Below are 19,659 nucleotides of genomic sequence, written 5' to 3'. Positions count from 1 at the left end.
CTGACACCAAGCCATGTGTAGGGAAAAAGGGAGGCTGCCCATTTCCTTACCTGAGTATGATGTGCACAGATTCCAGACGGGATGTGATGTAGGCTTTGGTGACCTCAGGAGTATACGTCTCCAGCATGTGGGGCTCGGTGGCTTTCACATATGGCACGGAGGCTGCCAGCCGCTGCCAAAGGCTCAGGAGATAGTGCACGCTATTTGGGGCAAATTCCCAATGCTAAAGAAAACCAAGAGAGTAGGCCTCTGTTACCACCATATTGCCTAGAGGTCCAATCTTAAATTTAGTATCTCTTAAGATGCTCTGATGTGACCTCCTAGAAGTCCCAGAAGCATCAAACCACAGATGCTCTAAAAGGAAGGAAGAGGAGAAAGAATCGTGCCTGGATGGACACAGCAAAGTCTATTAAAGGGATCCGTAGAATCAGATGTTAGCTCTCATTTGTGTACATAGTACATTAGTCTCAAGCCACTTGACATAAAGAATAAAGGATTTAAAAAAAAAAAAAAGGATAAACTTTGATGGGCTTTGTTCTATGTACGGGAACCAGTCTAATGTGTTTACTGGTATTTCAGAGACTAATCGTCCAGTGAGAAGAGCTGTCCTGAGCTGGTTGAGTAAGTGGCTCTCAGACATCAGTATGCAAGATAGTCTCGTAGGAAGCCTGTTAGAAATAGAGGTCCCAAGGTTCCCCCTCTAGACCGAGTGAACCAGAAATGATGGGAATAGGACCCAAGCACCTGCATTTCTCATCAAGCTCTCTGGATGATTCTGATACAAGCCATCACTTTAGAGAACCACTGCCTACACACGGCTAAGAAAGAGAGGGTGCTGAGTCTCCTTTCACTCTTCTGCCTGTTTCTTTTAGGGGGACTATGAAAGAATTCTCCCAGCCTTGAATCTAAGTATTATTCTTGCAATTCCCTCATGTTCTCCTAACCACACTCTTTGTAATGCCACAAGGTTAAATAAAACCAACAAGCAAGGGAAGAGGTTCCAATGTTTAGGAATAAAGAGACAAGCAATCCACGACAAACCTGTAGGCTGGTCACCGTGAAGTTAGCTATCAATCGGATGACTTCGGGGTAGTTTTCCACCTTCACCAATTCTCCCAGTTGATAGTTACTCTTCAAGCGGGCCAATAGTCTGCAAAACTCATGGTAATTGTTTGGGTCTGACAAACTCTGGTGACAGTACAGGGAGGAAAAGAAAATGTAAAGCATGACTCACTAAACTGCTTCCCAAAGGACATGTGGGATGGCATGGGGGATGGGGAGGCGGTGGGAGATGTGCTTTAACTTCTGAGATGCTGGCCATCATTCTGAACGACACATTTGTATGATTAAAAAACAATTTTTAAAAAAGTCACTTTTAAAGGGGACTATTGCATCTATTATCTCATTTGTTCACAATAATCATGTTGGAAGATGGGGTTATTGGCCTCAGTTGGCAGAGTCTGAAACAGAAGCCCAGAAGGACCATACTACTTGCCAGGGCTGTAATGTTGATTAATGGCAGAAAGGGGCACAATCTCAGATTTAACAGGCTTGTTTGCTTCCCACTGATCGAATGAAAAGTAATGAAATTTTCATTTTCACAGCTGTCTAATTTATCATTAAGCACAACTAGAATGGCAAAGTTACACAAATATTTCATGTATTTTATTATCCCACATTCATAACAACAAACTCACTGTATTAGTACATTTATGTATCTTGTTATCTACTTATATGAGACATTTTTGTTTGCACACTACACCAGTATATTTGTTTCCTTACACATGTTCTCCTACATTAGAGAAGGCGGGTGGGGTGGGGGGGGTGGTTGTTCTGCTTGTCAGTACATCTCTGGCCCGTGGTAGTGACTCCATACAATTTGCTGACAGAAAAAATGATTTTTTAAAAAGGAAAGAACTGAGTAATGTTTTTTTTTTTCTTTTTCTTTTCTTTTTTTTGGCCACGCCACATGGCATGAGGGATCTTAGTTCCCCGACCCCTGATCGAACTTAACGCCCTCCGCAGTGAAGGCATGCAGTCTTAACCACTGGACTGCCACGGGAGTCCCAGAACTGAGTATATTTAAAAGTGAGTGGGTCTTATTTATGATATTTCCTAGTGTGGGGAAGTGATACTTAAAAAAAGGAGGTGTTAGCTGAATCTTTCGGACTGAAAAAGATAAGAAGGACAACTGAGTTAGGAATGAATAATATTTGAATGAGAAATCTCCCTTCCTAGCTAAAAGTAGCTCTATTCAAATAGGTAAATAATTTACATTCAAAATCATGGAAACAAAAACAAAAAACACACAAAATGACTAGTTCTCTCCTTATTTTCCTTCAAAGTGACCCTTTCAATAATTTCAACACTCCTGAATCTAGGGACAAGCTCCTTTTCTGGGTAAATGTTAAAAATCTATGTACAGACATTCACTTAAATCTTCTGAAGGATAACAGATTGAACTGTTTTCTAGGGTTTTTGCTATGTGTGACCTCTAGATTGAGCTTTTGCATTATAACAGAGAGGTATATACTAATCATACATGCTTATACACACATACACATAAAATAAAAGTAAATTCTCAAAAGTCATACCTGTGGGTTTTCCAGTATACGTTTAACACCATCAACAAGGTGAGAGAGAAACTTGGCCCTCTCTGCATTGTTGAATAGGGATCTTCTAACTGAGGCAATCTGTACTAAGCAGGATAACACCTAGAGCAGGGCACAACCAAAACACAAATGAGCAGAAAAGATGGTATAGCTCTTTTCATTACTCTTTCCCTTGCTATAAATATTCTTCTTCTCTGTTTTGTCACCCTCTGCTATCATTATAATGATATTAAAAAAAAGATCAAGGAAGGTGTAGTTGAGGATATCTGAAACAGCTTTATTTAAAGAAAAATAAAGGGCATTAGACTCACAGTGAGCATAACAACTAGTTAAATCCACAGTTTGGAAATTCATACAGGTATTATTTTTCAACCACCCCTACGGCTTCTTTGTGTTTAAGATACATATTTAAACTTGAAAATACCAAGCAACTGACAGTAAACAATGCTTTAGACATAGTTTTTTTTTTTTTTTTTTTCTGTTTTATTAAGGCCTTTTGGCTAATCAGGTTTTGCTATGTAGTGCTATCATGAAATAACCAAGTCAGAGCTATGCTCAAAAGAAAACAGGTTTTACAATGAAACATTTTCCCCTTTCCCCATTGTGCTAGAAATTTACATTCTGTTAGCCCCTCTTGATCTATTTTCTGCCCTTCTTCTCCCTACTTTCTACTCCGGGAGGTGGACCTCTGTTGACTAACAGCAGAAGTAAATGTAATGATACAAGCAACACAAATTCATGTTTCTGCTAAAGTGCAAGTCCGCATTAATTTGGAAAAGTGACATAGTGACCAGGAAAGCAGTCTACGCAGAAGCACTGTGCAAAACACCCACTGACGTTCCTTTACTTTCTAAGTTTTGTACAACAACATTTTACACCAACAATCTGAAATATCAGATCACTGACTTTTTAGGACCCAAATGAATTTTGGGATTTGAGGTTAATTATTGCTTTAAAGGAGAAATGCAGCATTCCCAAGAGCTTTCCAATTTTATTAAGGACAAGTATGCAAACCTGCCTTTCCAATGCAGCTTCCACTGATCACTTACATAACATAGGCCTGAGGGATTTTCAGAAATCTCAGTCTTGGCAATCTTCTACTAGACCACATAAGATGAATTCCCCACACTCTAGCCTTTGGCAATTTGAGGTACAGTACAAAGTCAGACACAAAGGGGACCAAAGAACTTGACACCTGTAGCAATTTGTCATTAGACAGGAACAGTTTAAAAGGAATCAAGACTTTATAGTGAGAACCTTTAACTGACAAGCTTTATCTCAACAAGCTAGATAACTAACCCTAGTATTCCTAGGAAGAAACTTTACTTCTATGATTTTGTACAACACAATGAACATAAAGCTCATTTGCTACTACTACATTCCAGAAACAGAAACTGTAGTCCTGACTCACCAGAGGTGAAAACGAAGGAGGGATGGAATGATAGAGGTCAAAAAACAGCTGCAGAGTTGAAGAATCTAAGAACGCTGAAAGAGAAAAGAGCACATTACTGAATTGTCTGCACACTGGGGCCGGTGCACTCTGGCGCTCTACAGTCATCGGGGAGCGTTATCTTCCTGCTTTCTTATCTTACAGAATGTTTATTTCCTTTGAAAGTGACAAACTAATGGGGGCTTTTTGTTTTCCTTTCTTTTTTTTACAAAAGCATTAGTTTTTAGTTCCTCTAAGAAATGGATTCATTTTTTCTGATTCTCAAACAATGTAAGACAAGCAGGATTCTTCATAGAAAGAATTTTTATCTTTTAGGAACACAATACCAAGCACATGCACAGGTTCTTTGTTTTTAAAGCTAGAAACTCTCTCAAATGAGCAAGAAAGCAGAAGTCTCTAGGTGAGAAATATAAGGTCAAACTCACATCCATCAGAAACCGGGTAACCAAGAGTTTGCCCCAGCTGGGGGATCCTCCCAAGTGCAGCTCCCTAACTTTATAAAGACCCACACCAGTCTCCCAAGTTTTCTCTGACAGCAAGCAGGGGATCTGCCAAGGGATCCTGAGCCCACTCTGCTGACTCCAGGTAGAGGGGAGCAGCAGCCTGGTGTGAGGGTGTGGCCGTGTTACCTGATCTCCAGCTGGTGGGGATCTGTACCGTGCACAGGTCATCTGAGGACTCGTCAGTGGAAGTGCCAATGAAATCAAAGTTTAGGCAGTTATGAGTGAGCTTGAGCAGTTGCATCAGCAAGCCATGCTGACTTTCATCATTCAAGTTCAGATTCTTTCCAGAAGCCTGTAAAAATGACCACATAATGAGCCCCAAACAGTCACTCCTTTCTTCCAAGCTTGCTACCAGACTTACAAGGAGGCTGCTGAGCCAGAAAAGGAGGTGGCTCAGCACAGTTGAGTGGTGGTTCTCTGCCAGGAGATGCAGCACTTCTAGTACCTTCAAAGTCCTTCCATCACCATGAAACTCCTGGCTCCTTATTTACTATTAAAACGTATTTCATGTTCATAAAAACATGAAGCTAGTATTTAAAGAAACTCCCTCTTTGACATTTACTCTTTACATGCTGCAGACATCGTGGCCGCAGATAATTCTGAAGCAATATGGGATGAATGGTTACTTCATTTGCATGTTAGAGCCTTTTTATTTATTCATCAGCAGTGTACCTGCCTACAGCTCAATAATGCCCCAGAGCTATGGTGACTATGAGATTCAAGTTTCTACCAGTTGTGACCTCAGGGACTAGCTGGTTCGTTTCTGATAGCATCAGTATCAGAAGAGGATTCAATCCTGTTTTCTCACAAGCTTTTTCCCCCTCTAGAGGGTACAACAGTTTTTACAAGGCAGCTTGCCCAAACTGAGGACTTTTGGGGAATTCTGAAGTAAAACTAGGTAGCCGAAGGAAAAGATGGATGGACATCATCAATTGGGACAAAAGAAAAATCCAACCTTGCTTCTCATATTACAATTGAGACACACTGGAAAATGAGAACAAGAACAATAAAACAAACAGAAACCCCAAATGAACACAAAATCAGAGGGTAATTCCATTTGGCTTTCTATATGGACAAAACATCCAAACACAGCTATAAATGTGTACAATTTACAGGTTAACATTTCTTCCTTAGTTCAAGACTATCAATATATGAATTGAAATACCAACTTTCTATTTTAAAACAGTTAATTTCCTTCGGTGATACTGTCTGCCCCTTCAGGTTATGAAATCTAAATGGATGTTAAAAATTCAAAATCTGCTTTTCCTTACAGATGCTGCTTGTTTATTCACTGCCTGTAACTCAGCAGGGGACAGGGGAGCCAGCCTAGTTTTAATGTGCTAACAATGCAGTCTGAGCCTGTGTTCAGAGCACTGAGAATCAAACACCATAAAAGGAAGATGCTTTAACTCCATATAGGAAGGTCTTATGTGGATATTAAAAAGACCAAACAACAAAAACCTCAAGCTTCATGGCAAACTAGTTTCTTTAAAATAGGAGCATGGGATAAGTGTTCACTTTCGGCTCCTTACCTAGGGGAACAGATGTGAAATCAGGAAATAATTCTTTCTCTCAGACTGGAAGGTCATCAACATCTCGGACATATATATTATGTGAGAGATGATAATTAAAGAGATACATACACTCTCACGGGTCAGTGAAGAGCTGACATCTAACAAGTCCCCACTTACTCTGATTCTTTCAAAGGAACCGGGAAGCAGGTACCAACACACAATCTCACCTGTTTTAGTAAATTGCACGAAAGTGTGAAGATATCGAATAACGATGAATCTCGGAAAGAAGAGGCTATTTTTCTGTGCTTGGTTAAAGGATGCGTGGTGTCTGCCTGTGCAGAAAAACAAACCAACACAAGTTTTAAAATTAATGGCAAAGAAAAAATTTTTCATGTAGACTTCAAATAAAGTAGAAAGATTTTTCAATAAGATCAACAAAAATAACAAAATACATTTTAAACATTTAAGTTACTATTAAACTCTATTTAGTGAGAGACTGAGGATGACGGTAAGCGGCAACAGCTCCGCAGGACATCATGTCTCTACCATTTACAGAGGGAAGATAGGAAGAAAGCACAGTGACTCCACTGCAAGGTTTCCCTTTCCTCTGCACTTAGGGAGGTAATATTTAACAAACTGTTGCAAGCTTTGTTAATAATTATTATCATGCTCTTTTGAGGCTGAGTCTCAAAAACAGACAGTCATAAGGCTTGGATTTTGCTAAATAACCCAGTCAGAGCTGAAGTTACTACAGCCATGAACTTAAGATAAATGGCAATAGCCTGTATAATACTCCTTCTTTTCTCACCTATGTCAACATGCAGTCTATTCCACAGAAGTGAGGACTTCAATCAAGGGGCTGTACTGGTCTCTCACTCCTCTGTCCTTGTCTTTTCAGTCATATTTTAAAGGTTTTTGCGGTCAGGGATTAAATCTCTTACTTCTTTCGTATGTCCTCTATAACTGACACACAGTACGTACTCAATAAGAGTGTTAAAGGAATTTCAAGGTTGCCAACAATATTTAGTCCAACCACTTATTGTAAGCTCAAGTCACTTCTATATACTGATCAACTCATGCAGGAGGGAGCTCATCTTCCTTTTGGCACATTATGGAACATCCACCCCCAATTTTATTTCTAAGTTCAAATTGGAATGATAACAGAAATATGCTTTCTAATTTAAATCTAAAGCAAAAAAAAAAAAAAAAAGCCAATAGAAAATTCAGTTGCACAGAGTTCAAGATATTCTGATTTTAGCCTCAGTGTCACTGTGTTACAAATGTCTTAGATAAAAAGATATCACTAGATTATATACCAGATGCCATATACAATCTGTTACACAGATCATAATCCAGAGAATAATTACATCTTAAGTACATCACACACATTTCTATTGCTTTCTTAAGAAAGATAAATACAAAACTTTGAAAAGATTCTAAAATACCAACACTGATGGATTTTGTGGAGCCAAGCTTCCAAAGGAAGAGCATTAACCCTACAATCTGTACGTAAAAATGCATGCTCTCTTATAACAAGGGTGTGTGTTTGTGTGTGTGTTCAATCGTGTCTGACTCTGCGACCCCATGGACTATAGCCTGCCAGGCGTCTCTGTCCATGGAGTTTTCCAGGCAAGAATACTGTAGTGGGTTGCCATTTCCTATTCCAGTTACTACAAGGACAGGAGTGCTTAAATAATAAGCAAATTAAGAGCAAAGGCTCTGCAATAAGCCTATGCGGGTCTGAATTCATACACTGTTTGTCGCCTGGTAACTGTGATATCATAGGCAAATTAGTTAATCTTTATGTGCCTTGGTTTCCTTATCCAGAAAACAGCATAACCAGAGTCTCTATCTCATAGGACTACTATGAGAATAAAATTAATATAAGTGCTTAGAACAGTGCCTGCCACACAGAAATCACTCAAAAGTATAAATTATTATTTTAATAATTACCAATCGTAGTGTGGATTGCATGTGACAGAGAATACAATATGGACTCCAGATTTTAATAGGCTCTAAGCTAGTGAGTGTATTTAAAATACCAACTCAGTTAAATTTCTCAGGGTTAATTAAAACGTCTGCATAAGTATGAGCAATAGCAACAGTGATGCCAATGTAATTAATAGCTGACAGCTGAAGGGTGAGCTGTTACAATTAATTCAGGCCTGTTCAATAATTATAACATTTTGGCTGGATACAAAAGTAAATGACTAAAAAATATTATAGCCAGAGCAAAAGAAAGCCACTGGTGTTTCCTCTGTAGTAATCTGTGACATCGATGACTATTTTAAAAAATTATTTGATATTTAGCAGAATGTTTTGTGCATTCTGAGAAGATTATCAGCAAAATCTTTAATAAAGGCAAATGAGAACTGATTTTTGAATGATTATAAATACATTAACTTATACAGCAGAAAGAGCACACCAATGATGCGGGTTTCCTAAGTTCTGACTTAGGATCATTGCGCTCTTCTCTAACATTAAACATTAATACCACTGAGGAAGGCTGAGATGAGAGAAAAAATATTCTGGAGATGGAAGGGCATCCGGACTTCACTCACAGAGGAAAACCCCATGGAACTATTTTGTTTCAAAAGGGCATTAATCACTTACCGCAAAAGCACACAACTGCCAAAAAAGATCATCCCACACACAGGCAGAAAACACCAATACTAAGTAAAAATATGGCACTTACTTCAATGAGGAAGGCTGTAGCACTTACTTGATTAATTTCATTGGTTAGCTGCGATAAAATCGTGACACCAATGATGCAGTATTCAACACTATCCTGGTTTAAAAAAAAAAGGTAAGGCAGAAAGAGTTGGCCTGTGCAGCTTGATTTCAGCATCTGGAATGCAGTCATACTTAAACTGCCTAGACAAGGTATGAGAAATTGGTATTTTAAAACTGCTGCTTTGCAGGACACAAAATCTAACTGATATATAAGAGGACTGCTAAATCTGACTGCATCAAAATTGAAACCTTTTGTATGTTAAAAATATCCACAAGCTTTACACTATACATATTGTAGGAAGAGAAATTAGCAAATCACATCTGAGATAAAAGACAAATGAATGTGTAAGATAATTTATATGAAAGGCTGTATACAAAAAAGGGCAAAGAACTGATTAAAAAAATGTACCTAAGATATAAACAGGAAGTTCACAAAAAGCAAAAATAAGTAGTAAATGAGCATATGAAAATTTGTTTGTCTCATTCATAACTCAAATGCTGAGCTACCAATTCTTTCTACCTATGAAACTGGAAAAATAAGAAAGCTGAGCTCACAGGGTGGAGGTACAGGGAAACAGACATATTAACTGTTGGAGGGAATAACTTTTTTTGAGGGTAATTTGGAATATCCATGTAAACCCAAAATACACATGTCTTCTCACTGAATAATTCAAAGGCTAGGAATTCACACTATAAACACACTTAGCTCGAAGTATAAATACACAAACACACACACACAAGGAATATTCACCCAAGTATTTATTTACCAGTCTAGATATAGATACTAACTAAATACTTGCCTAGAAGAGTTAAATGAATTATAGTGTTTTAAACTGGAATAGTATGTAAGCAATAGAAAGAATGAAGTAGGGTTTGTGCTGACATGTAAACATGTAAAACCAAGACATTAAGAATTAAAAGGATAAGGAAGAAAATGTACCAAACAATTCCATTTGCAGATCAATATCTAAGTAAGCATATATTGCTTCACTTCTTTCTATTTCATCGAATGTATACATCATACCTGTAAAAACCTTGTGACATCTGTGATTGCATTTCTGAAGACGTAGTCATCCTTCTGACAGTCAAACCAGCCCAACTTTGTGATCCTGGCATATAATTGGATAAGTGCTTGCGTCACAAAAGTGGCCAGCTTTGGCCGAGTGGCAAGATAGTTGAGCACATAGTTCCCTATAAAACAGAAATAGTCTACATTGGAGATGGCTCTGCCAGGGAAGGGTGTGTGTTGTTAAATGTCTAAGAAGTGGTAAATCTAGACTCTTTACCCTAAACTTCCTTAATTATTCACACTACTGAGAAACAGGACTTTAAATTTAAGATTCACTAAACTTTCCAACTATGAGGGCTTCCCTCATAGCTCAGTTGGTAAATCATCTGCCTGCAAAAGCAGGAGACCCTGATTTAATTCCTGGGTCAGGAAGATCCCCTGGAGAAAGAAATGGCAACCCACTCCAGTATTCTTGCCTGGAGAATCTCATGGACAGAGGAGCTTGGCAGGCTACAGTCCATGGGGTTGCAAGAGTCGGACACGACTTAGCAACTAAACCACCACCACCAAACTTTTCAGCTCAGAATTGTATACAAGTCACAATGAAGAATCTGAAGTAAGGGAGCCTTGAATCTAGCTCTTGATGGTTAAACAGCATGGTTGGCACAGGATTCAAAATCTTCAGCAATGTTTTTCTTAGTTACCAGTGATGGTGAAGACCAGGTAAAAGAAACTTTCTGAAAACAAAACAGCTAACTTGGGCTTTATCTAGGAGCAATTATATTGGGCCCTCTTCACTTTTAAGCCCAATTCTGGAAAGAAACTATATTCTAGATATTCTGTATGCCTAGTAACTTCAGAACATTATCAAACAAGCAACATAAACGTAACTATTACTAGAACATCACTAAACAAACTAATTTAAGAGAGAAAAGACAACTTTCTACTCACGAATATCTATCCGTTGTTCCAATGGTAGAGGGTTATTTGTGCGCGATACAAGCTTTGTAAGGCATGTAGCTGCCAGTAACTGGGAGTAAGATGACTGTGAAAAGAGAGGGGGAAAGGGCTTAGGATTCAATTTTATTAAGTAAGTCAGTCAAAGTTTTTAACTTGGAGATCTGAGTTCAGATTTAAGAATTTTAATCAGCTTTGTTACATTTGATCCTCTGGATTTTTAAGGGTCTCATACTAAGGAAAAATGAGCCCATTCATCATCTGTACTCATTAAGCTGACTTCAGTCATGAATAAAGGGCAGGATAAAGTGAATGCCTGATCAAACTGAATCTAATACAAGTATCTGTATCATTTTGACGGAGGAGAAGTTAGAGGAGATCTTTACAGAAAGATATTAAGCTCTATAGAAGACAAATCTCTTCTTTCATTAAAATCAAGAAATCTTCTCCAATAGCCTTGTTATAGCAATGTTTAAAAAAGTTTCGCCTCATAATATTCCTGTAGTATAGCATTAGAAAGAAGAAGAAAAAAAAAAAAAAAAAGTAGAAGTAGTATTAGAAGGAACCACTGCCTTATGCTGTGTAGTTAATCCCCAAATTGTATCTTTCCATCAGTACAATTATCAATCAGCTACTGCTTTGGGGAATGTATATGCTGGTTTTAGTAGTAAATTCATAACAATTATTTATGAGAAAGAAAAAACTATGCCCTAAGCAAAGGAATAGCATTACCATATTCTCAAGTGTAGATTTTAATGAATTTTAACCTTATGGAGAAGCCGAGTATTCAATCTGATCATAATGTATAAGAAGGAGCCATATGCAGATTCGAATTCCTCCATGCAGCTGTGTTACACATAACATCACATAACAGGGATAGACTCAGAATCACCAAAATAATTTAATCAAGGGTTGAACATAATTTTCCACGAAACTGTAAGTCCTTAGGGCAGTAGGCTATCTATAGAGGCTATTCACAGGCATTACATCATATCATCAAATATAAAAATAACTTAAGCTTATGAAAAAAATCTATAAAAGGGACTTTGGAGGGCATGGGAGGGAGGTTCAAGAGGGAGGAGATACATGTATACATATAGCTAATTCATGTTGTATAGCAGAAACACAACACTGTAAAGCAATTACATTCCACTTAAAAAAAAAATGTATGTTAATGGCTTCCACACCAAAAAAAGTGACTCTGACATGTGATTTTTTATTCAATGCTTGAACATTGTTTAAACTGATTAAAGCAGGTGTGTCAGATCACTAATAATGCAAGAGGCTACTATAACTGTAGAACACAGTGTATAACAGTCAACTATGTAATATGAAAGTGGTTTCTGAATATGACTCCAATAAATCTGCTAAATCATGAAGAAGTCGATAGAGATGACAGAGGAAGACTCCACTATAATTAAGTCTTTCAGTACTGCAGCACCCCTGTGTTATTCCAGCCTGCTGACTATCAGGGTGAGGAACTGGGGTTAACAGTGTCACAAATGACACCATGGGGCTTCAGTGGCAGTCAGCTGAGAGTTAGTTGTGAATCTCCTACAGTACGAATCCAAACTGTTCAATACCAGAACCAAGTGATGGAAAAGAAATATAAAAATACTATATGCAAAATCAGAACAGAGCACAACCCTATCTCTGACCATGATGCTTTAACCTCCAGACGCTTGGGAAAGAGTCAACTTCTTTAGCTACTAAGGATATCACTTAGCCAACTGTAGTCTGTTCTATTTACTGCATAAATTCTCTAACACTATTAATGCAAATTTAAAAATGAAGCCATTGAGAATTCTATACTCTCAATAAAGTAATGGCTTTCCTCCTTTTCACACTTCCTTCTGGTCTCTGGCAGAGTGCTGGCTGCTGGTCTAGCTGGGATTCTAAACTTTCTTGATGCCCTTTCATGATACCCTGGATGGATGCTTGTCCTTCCTAAGACCTCCGTCCTGCCAAAAATATTAACTTAATCAAATTACGTATCATGAAAGCATTATTTTGATCACTGCATGCCATTTTTAAGCCGGAAGAAGTTCTAATTTCATTTTAAACATTCTAACTTCCTGTCATTTCCATTGTGAAGGAAAATTTTTCCCCTGCACATCTAAGACAAAAAGTAGCAGCTGTGGTACAGGGGAGGAAAAACAGAGCAGAAAGGTGACAAGAATTTTGTGGATAAGAAAGGCCATTTATATATAGCCCTGTCTTCTTTGTAAAAGGTGTGAAGTGATACATAAGTGTAAAAAACAGAAAAGGAGTCCCAGAAATTTGATTCAAGAATAAAAATTATAGGACAAAAATATACTCAGTGAGATTTTCCTGATGACTCTGAAGGCCTTTTTTGCTAGTGTGGCAGGTCTGGTTTGTTTTAAAAGTGAAAATTAAGAAGGCAGAGGTACCTAGAAGAATCAAGGAACAGAAGTTATCCCAATCCACCCCTAAACTTAGAACCAGAATGTATCTTCCTAAACCTGTTCCTCTTTAGGATTTTTCAAATCTTACGTACACTTCCTCTTTCGAGGAGTAGCTGGCACTTGCTCAGGCAATCAGGGCTGTTGGTGAATTCAACCAAGGCTTTCTCTGCCTGCAGTCGAGTGGTCGTATCTGTTGTTTCGTACAGCTGTTTGCACAGATTCTCTAGTTGGGCCAGGCTCTGGAAAAGATCAGTCAAAAAAGAAATCAGTCCAGTCTACTACATACATAAGTTGACTACATACATACTGTGCTTGAAATTACTAGATGGAGATAAATAATAATCAATGAAGAGAGACTTGCTTCTCAATGTGGAGGAGAATCTGGGTGACCTTTATCTAAAAATAACCACATACAGCCCTCTTCATTTGATGCTTTAGAAGACAAAAGGACAGAATGCCTAAAATCTATACACTTTTTCAGTCATTTGCTTAAAGTTCAGACACAAATGATACATTTTTTTCCTTGCAAATACCTATCCTAAGCTTCTCCAAAATGTTTTCAAAGAAAAATGCAGAATTTACTTGCTCAGCCATCAATTTCAAGATTATGATTACTAAGTCATCACTGTAAAATTAAGCACATAAACACAATGTAAGCGTCACACAGATCTTTACATAGGTTGAAATTTCTCCTTTTGCCTGTAGCTATCAGCTTATAATTATGTGTACACGCAAAGATGGCCAACCTCTAAGTTTCAGAATGCAAGTACGCACCTTCCTCCCCGGGTCCCTCATGTCTAAAGTTCAGCAGACTCTCTTCTGTTGTACTTTAAACTCGTGCTTTGGTTCCAAATTTAAAGCGCAGGGTCAAAATAAATTCAACCTGAGCATGTGCTCAGGCAGAGATAAGACATGGGAAACGCCCCCAAACAAACCCTACTTTCCAAATCTTGAACCAGTTCCAGGGAGGCAGGAAGGGGATGGGTGTGTGCTTTGGTCAAAACCCCAAAGGGATACAAATTCACTTCCACTTAGTGTGGTGTTTAAAAGCAAAGAGGAAAGCCCTAAGAGTTCATGTAACTATCACCTTTCACTGACTGGAGAGGAGGGCAAACATCTGTTAAGTTTTTAAAGGACCAGTTTGGACTTTAAGAAGAAATTTTGAACTTCTACAGCAGCAAGCAAGATCTGGTTTAAATAGTTTGAGGGATCCTACTACTATTAGAAATGACAATTCTGACAAGAACCAAAATAATAATTAGGCAAACCAACCTGTGTAAATAGCCTAAAATATATCACACAGCCAGTCTGCCCAAGGCTTTTCATTATCACTTTATTTCATTAAACTAGGACTTTATATATAAATCACAGCTTTTCTACTAAGCAGGAAAGCCCTGGGGGCAGGATACCTATTTTACTCAATCTGATTAATAAATTTTAAACATTAACCTAAAGGAAACAAGAAAGACAGATGCTGACACTCGGATTAGCAGTCGCACTTCAGAAAGCCCTCCAAAGAGTAAAAACCACCACCTCCACTGCAGAACAAAATAAACAAACCACTCTTCAAAACATCTTGGGACTCTGTATCTATTTAATCTGTTCCTCTCTGACTTGCAGGGGTCCCACTTAATACCTTCCTCAATGTGAAAGCAGAGAAAACTGTACTCATAAAGCCAGATCTCAAGTGATCAAAGTTCTATTGAGAGAAATCTGATTTTTTCATATAGCTTATAAACAAACACGAGGAATAGAGGATAAGGCCAATTAATCCCATAAACTCCATAAGACATGTGTGCAAGTCAGTGTTATGTCTGCCACTGCTGGCCAAACTCCCAATGCATCCGTTTAATTATAAATCCCCACATTCCTAAGCAAGAGATTAAATCTCCTTCAGGAGGTTTTTGTTTCAACCTAGCAGGCTGGGTTCCACCTCCACCCCCCACCCTGCCTGTGAAATGATTAACTAAAACAGGAACAAATTATTTAAAAAATAATTAACACAGAAGACATCAAAGGGTGGTATGAGGTTTCAGTAAGCAGCAGCAGCCTCATAACCTCTGACCACCCACTACAAGCATCCTGAACAGAACTCCCTAAACGGTCAGGCTGCTTAAGGTATCATGACTTTCCTTGAAGTCTGATCAGTCAGATCCAGGAGCAACCCCCACCCGGGGGGCCACTCTTATTTACATTTATTACAACAAAGTAGTTCACATGACGATGGCTAAGCATCTGTCACTGGTAGTTAAGTTCCTTACTGCTAGAAACCTACATGCAGGTTATGGTGGGCTTTTTGGTTGTTGCTTTGTTTTGATTTGTTTTAATGTAGTAGACAAAAGCACACTGCAGGCTAAGTCTGGTAATGAGTTCCCAGCTCAGGAAACAAGACCGTAAAAAAAAAAAAAAAACCCCAAAAGAGTAATTTGACCATTTACATGAACATTTAGAAGAACAAAAGCTTTATTTCTTTGTTTCCAAAAGAACAAATGGGAAACAATCTTGTTTTCCCAAACAATTAGTGAAAACGTCTAAAAACCGCAGGGTGAATAGTCATTTTATTTGGGTTGCCCATCGAAGGAAAGGGGAATCAAACATTTACATTTATGTTCTCTGGGATCCTAATGTTTTGCAAGCAAATCTAATAGTTAGATCATTTTGAATCACCTCTCTGGGGGATCCAGAATAAAACCATTTATCCTACAATTGTTTGAGCCATTAAAACTAGTTATTTCACATTTAGCACCACTGCATCTCACCCCCTGGCGCAGTTCCTTCTCCCATTCAACCAGTTCTTATTAAGGACATCTATTACACGATGCCGGTTCAGTCACAGAAGAGACTCCAGAGAAGCAAGTCTATTTTCTATTCCTGAGGCTGCCAAACTGATAATTCTCAGAGAAACCTCCATCTGGTCCCACTGGAATATAAAAGCATGTTTGGGTGAAATCTTCACAAAACTGGAAAGCAATCTTCAACTAGAAAAGCATTACTTTAGTACAAGACACTCAAGACAATCAAACCTCCAAACCTACAGCACTTGGATTTCACCAACAATTCAGTTACAATGAAGGTATTAAAAAGTATTAAAAGAATGTATCCTATTATTTAGCAATAATGTTATTTTACACAGTTTTTAACCAGGATAGAGAAAAATGCAGCTCAATTATTCTCATTTCGATATAAGGTGCAATCAGTTGAGACTTCAGGCCTCCAAAATTAATGATTTATCTGAGGAGTTGCCTGTACCTTTTGGGAAAATGAAGATTTCTGTTTCTGCATTAGATGTTATACTAACTCCAAAAAGCATATCCTGGAACTTATTTTGTCACATTCTGCTTTTTTTAAAAAGCCTGACAGTATATATTTTTAAATTAAGTCTCACTGCTTGGGAAAAAAAAATCCACTTGGAGATTTCTAATCAGAGACCAGGATACTCGTTTTTAGGAAGGATTTGATGACTTTCCCAATAGTGCTGAGTAGTGACTAGAAAACAAGCACAAGCTTTGGATGACTAGGTTTTCTGCAAAGTACATCCTTGATCTGACTGCCACCCAAACCACCTGAAACGATCAGAAGCACCGCTCTAGTACAAAGTATGACGTACACCCTCAAACCAGAGGAGCGCTCATGGAGGATATACAGTCAGAATTACCAATTTGGTAGCTGAATTTTCATGATCAGGATGTCTGAAATTTGAAAAAAATCAAGCCACTTTCAACCTGTTCATAAACTCCATTAATTTAGATCTTCCTTAGTTGGAAGTTTTCTGTGTATTAGGAAAAAACTCTGTTAGGTAAATCAAAAGATGTATACTTAACCTGCCAGAAAAAAAATGATTTAAAAAGTGTAGGGCTAATAAAATTGATTTGATATACTAATTACATTTTATTTTTATCTATTCGATAAAGCATTCCTACTGTCAATAATGAATATGCAATCATCATAGATAATATTTTTAAAAACCCCTAAAATCCAGTAATAACAAATATTCTTAGCTTAAAAAAGCAAGTGGCAGAGAAAGACAAAATTTGTCTGATATGACTCATAAGTGGAATCCATAACAAAATGATACAAATGAACTTATTTACATAATAGAAATAGAAAAACTTCTGGTTATGAGACTGGAAAGCAGGGGATGGATAAACTAGAAAAAGGGGATAATTAATGAGAACCTGGGCTTCCCAGGTGGTTCAGTGCTAAGAATCCATCTGCCAATGCAGGAGACACAAGGGACATGGGTTCAGTCCCTGGATCAAGAAGATTCCCTGAAGGAGGAAGTGGCAACCCATTCTAGTATTCTTGCCTGGAAAATTCCATGGACAGAGGAACCTGGTGGGCTACAGTCCGTGGGGTTGTAAAGAGTTGAACACAACTGCACGAGCACACAACACATACAACAGAATCTACTATAGCACAGGGAAAGCTACTCAAGACACTGGAATGACCCATATGGAAAAAGAATCTAAAAAAGAGTGGAGATATATATATAAATAAACTGATTCACTTTGCTGTACAGCAGAAGCTAACACAAAGCAAATCAACTACACTCCAATAAAAATTTATTTTAAAAAAGTAAGTGGAATAACTATGTAGAGTATATCATCTGTGATACATGTTAGCAAATTCATATAGGAAAATCTGTATGAAAACATACTGACAATTATCTTTGGGAGATGAGATTATGGGAGACTCATAATTTCTTTTCTGTATTTCCCTAAGTTCTACATTTTTGACCACAAGTAGATATTACTTATAAGCAGGGAAACCCCCGCCCCCAACAACTGTACTGGTAATCTTTTATAAATTAACTCCTCTCAATAGGAACATATTACTATTAATTAATAGCTGATCCTGCTTCCAATCAGAATTCATAAAACAAATTTATAAAATCAAGAAGGCAATAGGCAATACATTCTAAAAGCTGAAATTTGAAAAAGTATGTCAGTGCTTATTGCTATCAATACTTTTGTTCTTACCAATAATAAATGCTGGCAGTTTGAATATTGCATGACCCAGCTATTCCACTCCTATGTATATACCCAACAGAGATAGATGCCAAGTTCACCAAAACACTTGAATAGGAATGTTCATGCCAGCACTAAATGCAATAGTTCGCAAATGTGAAAGCCAAATGTCCATCAATAGTAGTATGGATAAATGTTTCATTCCTTAATGTGAGTACTGATTACAGAGGCATGCTCATTTTAAGAAAATCCATTGAAGTGTACATTTATAATCTGTGAATTTTTCTGTACACGTGTTATACTCCAATAAAAAGTTTTTAAAATGAGATGGAAGAGTGACACAGTTCTCCCTAAATTCTTCACGTATTTACTCTCATCTTTCTTTCTTATACTAATGAAAAACAAGTCCATCTGTAACTGACAACCACATTAGATTTAGAATGCTTTAGTTTTATACCAATTTCTGCTTTTAGAACTGTAACTCCCATTATTTGTTCAGGAAATAAATAAAGTAAGATTTTTGGATGCATGAGGGACATTCTTTTTCTGAGAGGATTAAGAGAGTAAGGAAAGCTTTTTGGTTGCAGTTGCTGTGTAATGTCTACTGCCGTAAAGCAAGATAAAATACGTACTTTCAGTAGGCGATAACGCAGTGCCAGAGCCTTGCGTGCATTAGATAAGGACAGCATGTCTCCTAACATATGAGACTGCAAAATTCTACACTTAGCTTCAAAATATGAATCAATCCTCACTTGTAATAAACACATATGATGTTTGCACTGTGGGTGACACACAGCTAGAACACATGTAAACAAATCATTTCATGAGGTAAACAGCCAGACTAACTGTGCCTGGCTTACTGACTTACACATTTGACTCAAGAGCTTTTATTTAACACGTCACTAGAAACCAGTTTTGGTTCCTTCTCGTAGTCATTAAGAGTGCAGAGGAATGAAAGCTGCAGCTAAGCGGAATCCTCTGGAGTACGGCTTTCACACTGGTAGCCTCAAACTGGCCCGTGCATGTTGTGGTGTTCACCTTACAGTGTTCAACATGGTTGCCAACATTTCAGGACAGTATCTGGTTTTCTAGTTTCCCATAAAAAATTAGCAGATTTGATTACCTGGGATCTGCATTTTCAAGTGTCACTAATCAAATGACAGTAAGAGCACAGTGCTTCCCTCAAGGCAGGCTCTCGCTAGCTGACTGCAGGTCGTAAGCCCTGGCCCCTGATGTTGGAGTTTCCTCCACCTGCTGTAATGCAATTCTGTCTCCTATCACTGGTTCACTTCCAGATGTCAAAGTTAAAAAGTAATGAGCATATGGTATTATAAGAGATTCTGACTTAATTTGGGGGTACTAACTCCTTGCCAACTTGCAATTTGGAGGGCTTCCCTCATAGCTCAGTTGGTAAAGAATCTACCTGCAATGCAGGAGACCCTGCTTCAATTCCTGGGTCAGGAGGATCCCCTGGAGAAGCGATAGGCT

At 38.0% G+C, this 19,659-nt stretch overlaps 1 protein-coding gene across 2 annotated transcripts in view; it reads right to left on the bottom strand.

The window, feature by feature from the left end:
* XPO7 (exportin 7) overlaps positions 1-14,014 on the bottom strand; it is a 36,373-nt gene extending 22,359 nt beyond the window's left edge. The window contains exons 1-11 of one of the 2 annotated variants that reach the window (XM_025281820.3): positions 13,979-14,014; positions 13,297-13,443; positions 10,773-10,866; positions 9,837-10,003; positions 8,775-8,867; positions 6,307-6,411; positions 4,692-4,857; positions 4,024-4,097; positions 2,595-2,714; positions 1,042-1,188; positions 51-223 (exon numbers count right to left, since the gene is read on the bottom strand). In XM_025281820.3, the coding sequence (XP_025137605.1) occupies positions 51-223; positions 1,042-1,188; positions 2,595-2,714; positions 4,024-4,097; positions 4,692-4,857; positions 6,307-6,411; positions 8,775-8,867; positions 9,837-10,003; positions 10,773-10,866; positions 13,297-13,443; positions 13,979-13,999 (1,307 nt within the window). In that variant the 5' untranslated portion in view covers positions 14,000-14,014. The remainder of the gene's footprint in view (positions 1-50; positions 224-1,041; positions 1,189-2,594; positions 2,715-4,023; positions 4,098-4,691; positions 4,858-6,306; positions 6,412-8,774; positions 8,868-9,836; positions 10,004-10,772; positions 10,867-13,296; positions 13,444-13,978) is intronic. The other variant, XM_006047937.4, reaches the window with a different exon arrangement.
* Between the last annotated feature and the right edge of the window lie 5,645 nt (positions 14,015-19,659).

Source organism: Bubalus bubalis, chromosome 3 (genome assembly GCF_019923935.1).
Source record: "Bubalus bubalis isolate 160015118507 breed Murrah chromosome 3, NDDB_SH_1, whole genome shotgun sequence".
Lineage (NCBI taxonomy): Eukaryota > Metazoa > Chordata > Mammalia > Artiodactyla > Bovidae > Bubalus > Bubalus bubalis.
The sequence above is the reverse complement of the archived record's forward strand: the minus strand, read 5'-3'. Positions and strand labels throughout refer to the sequence as shown.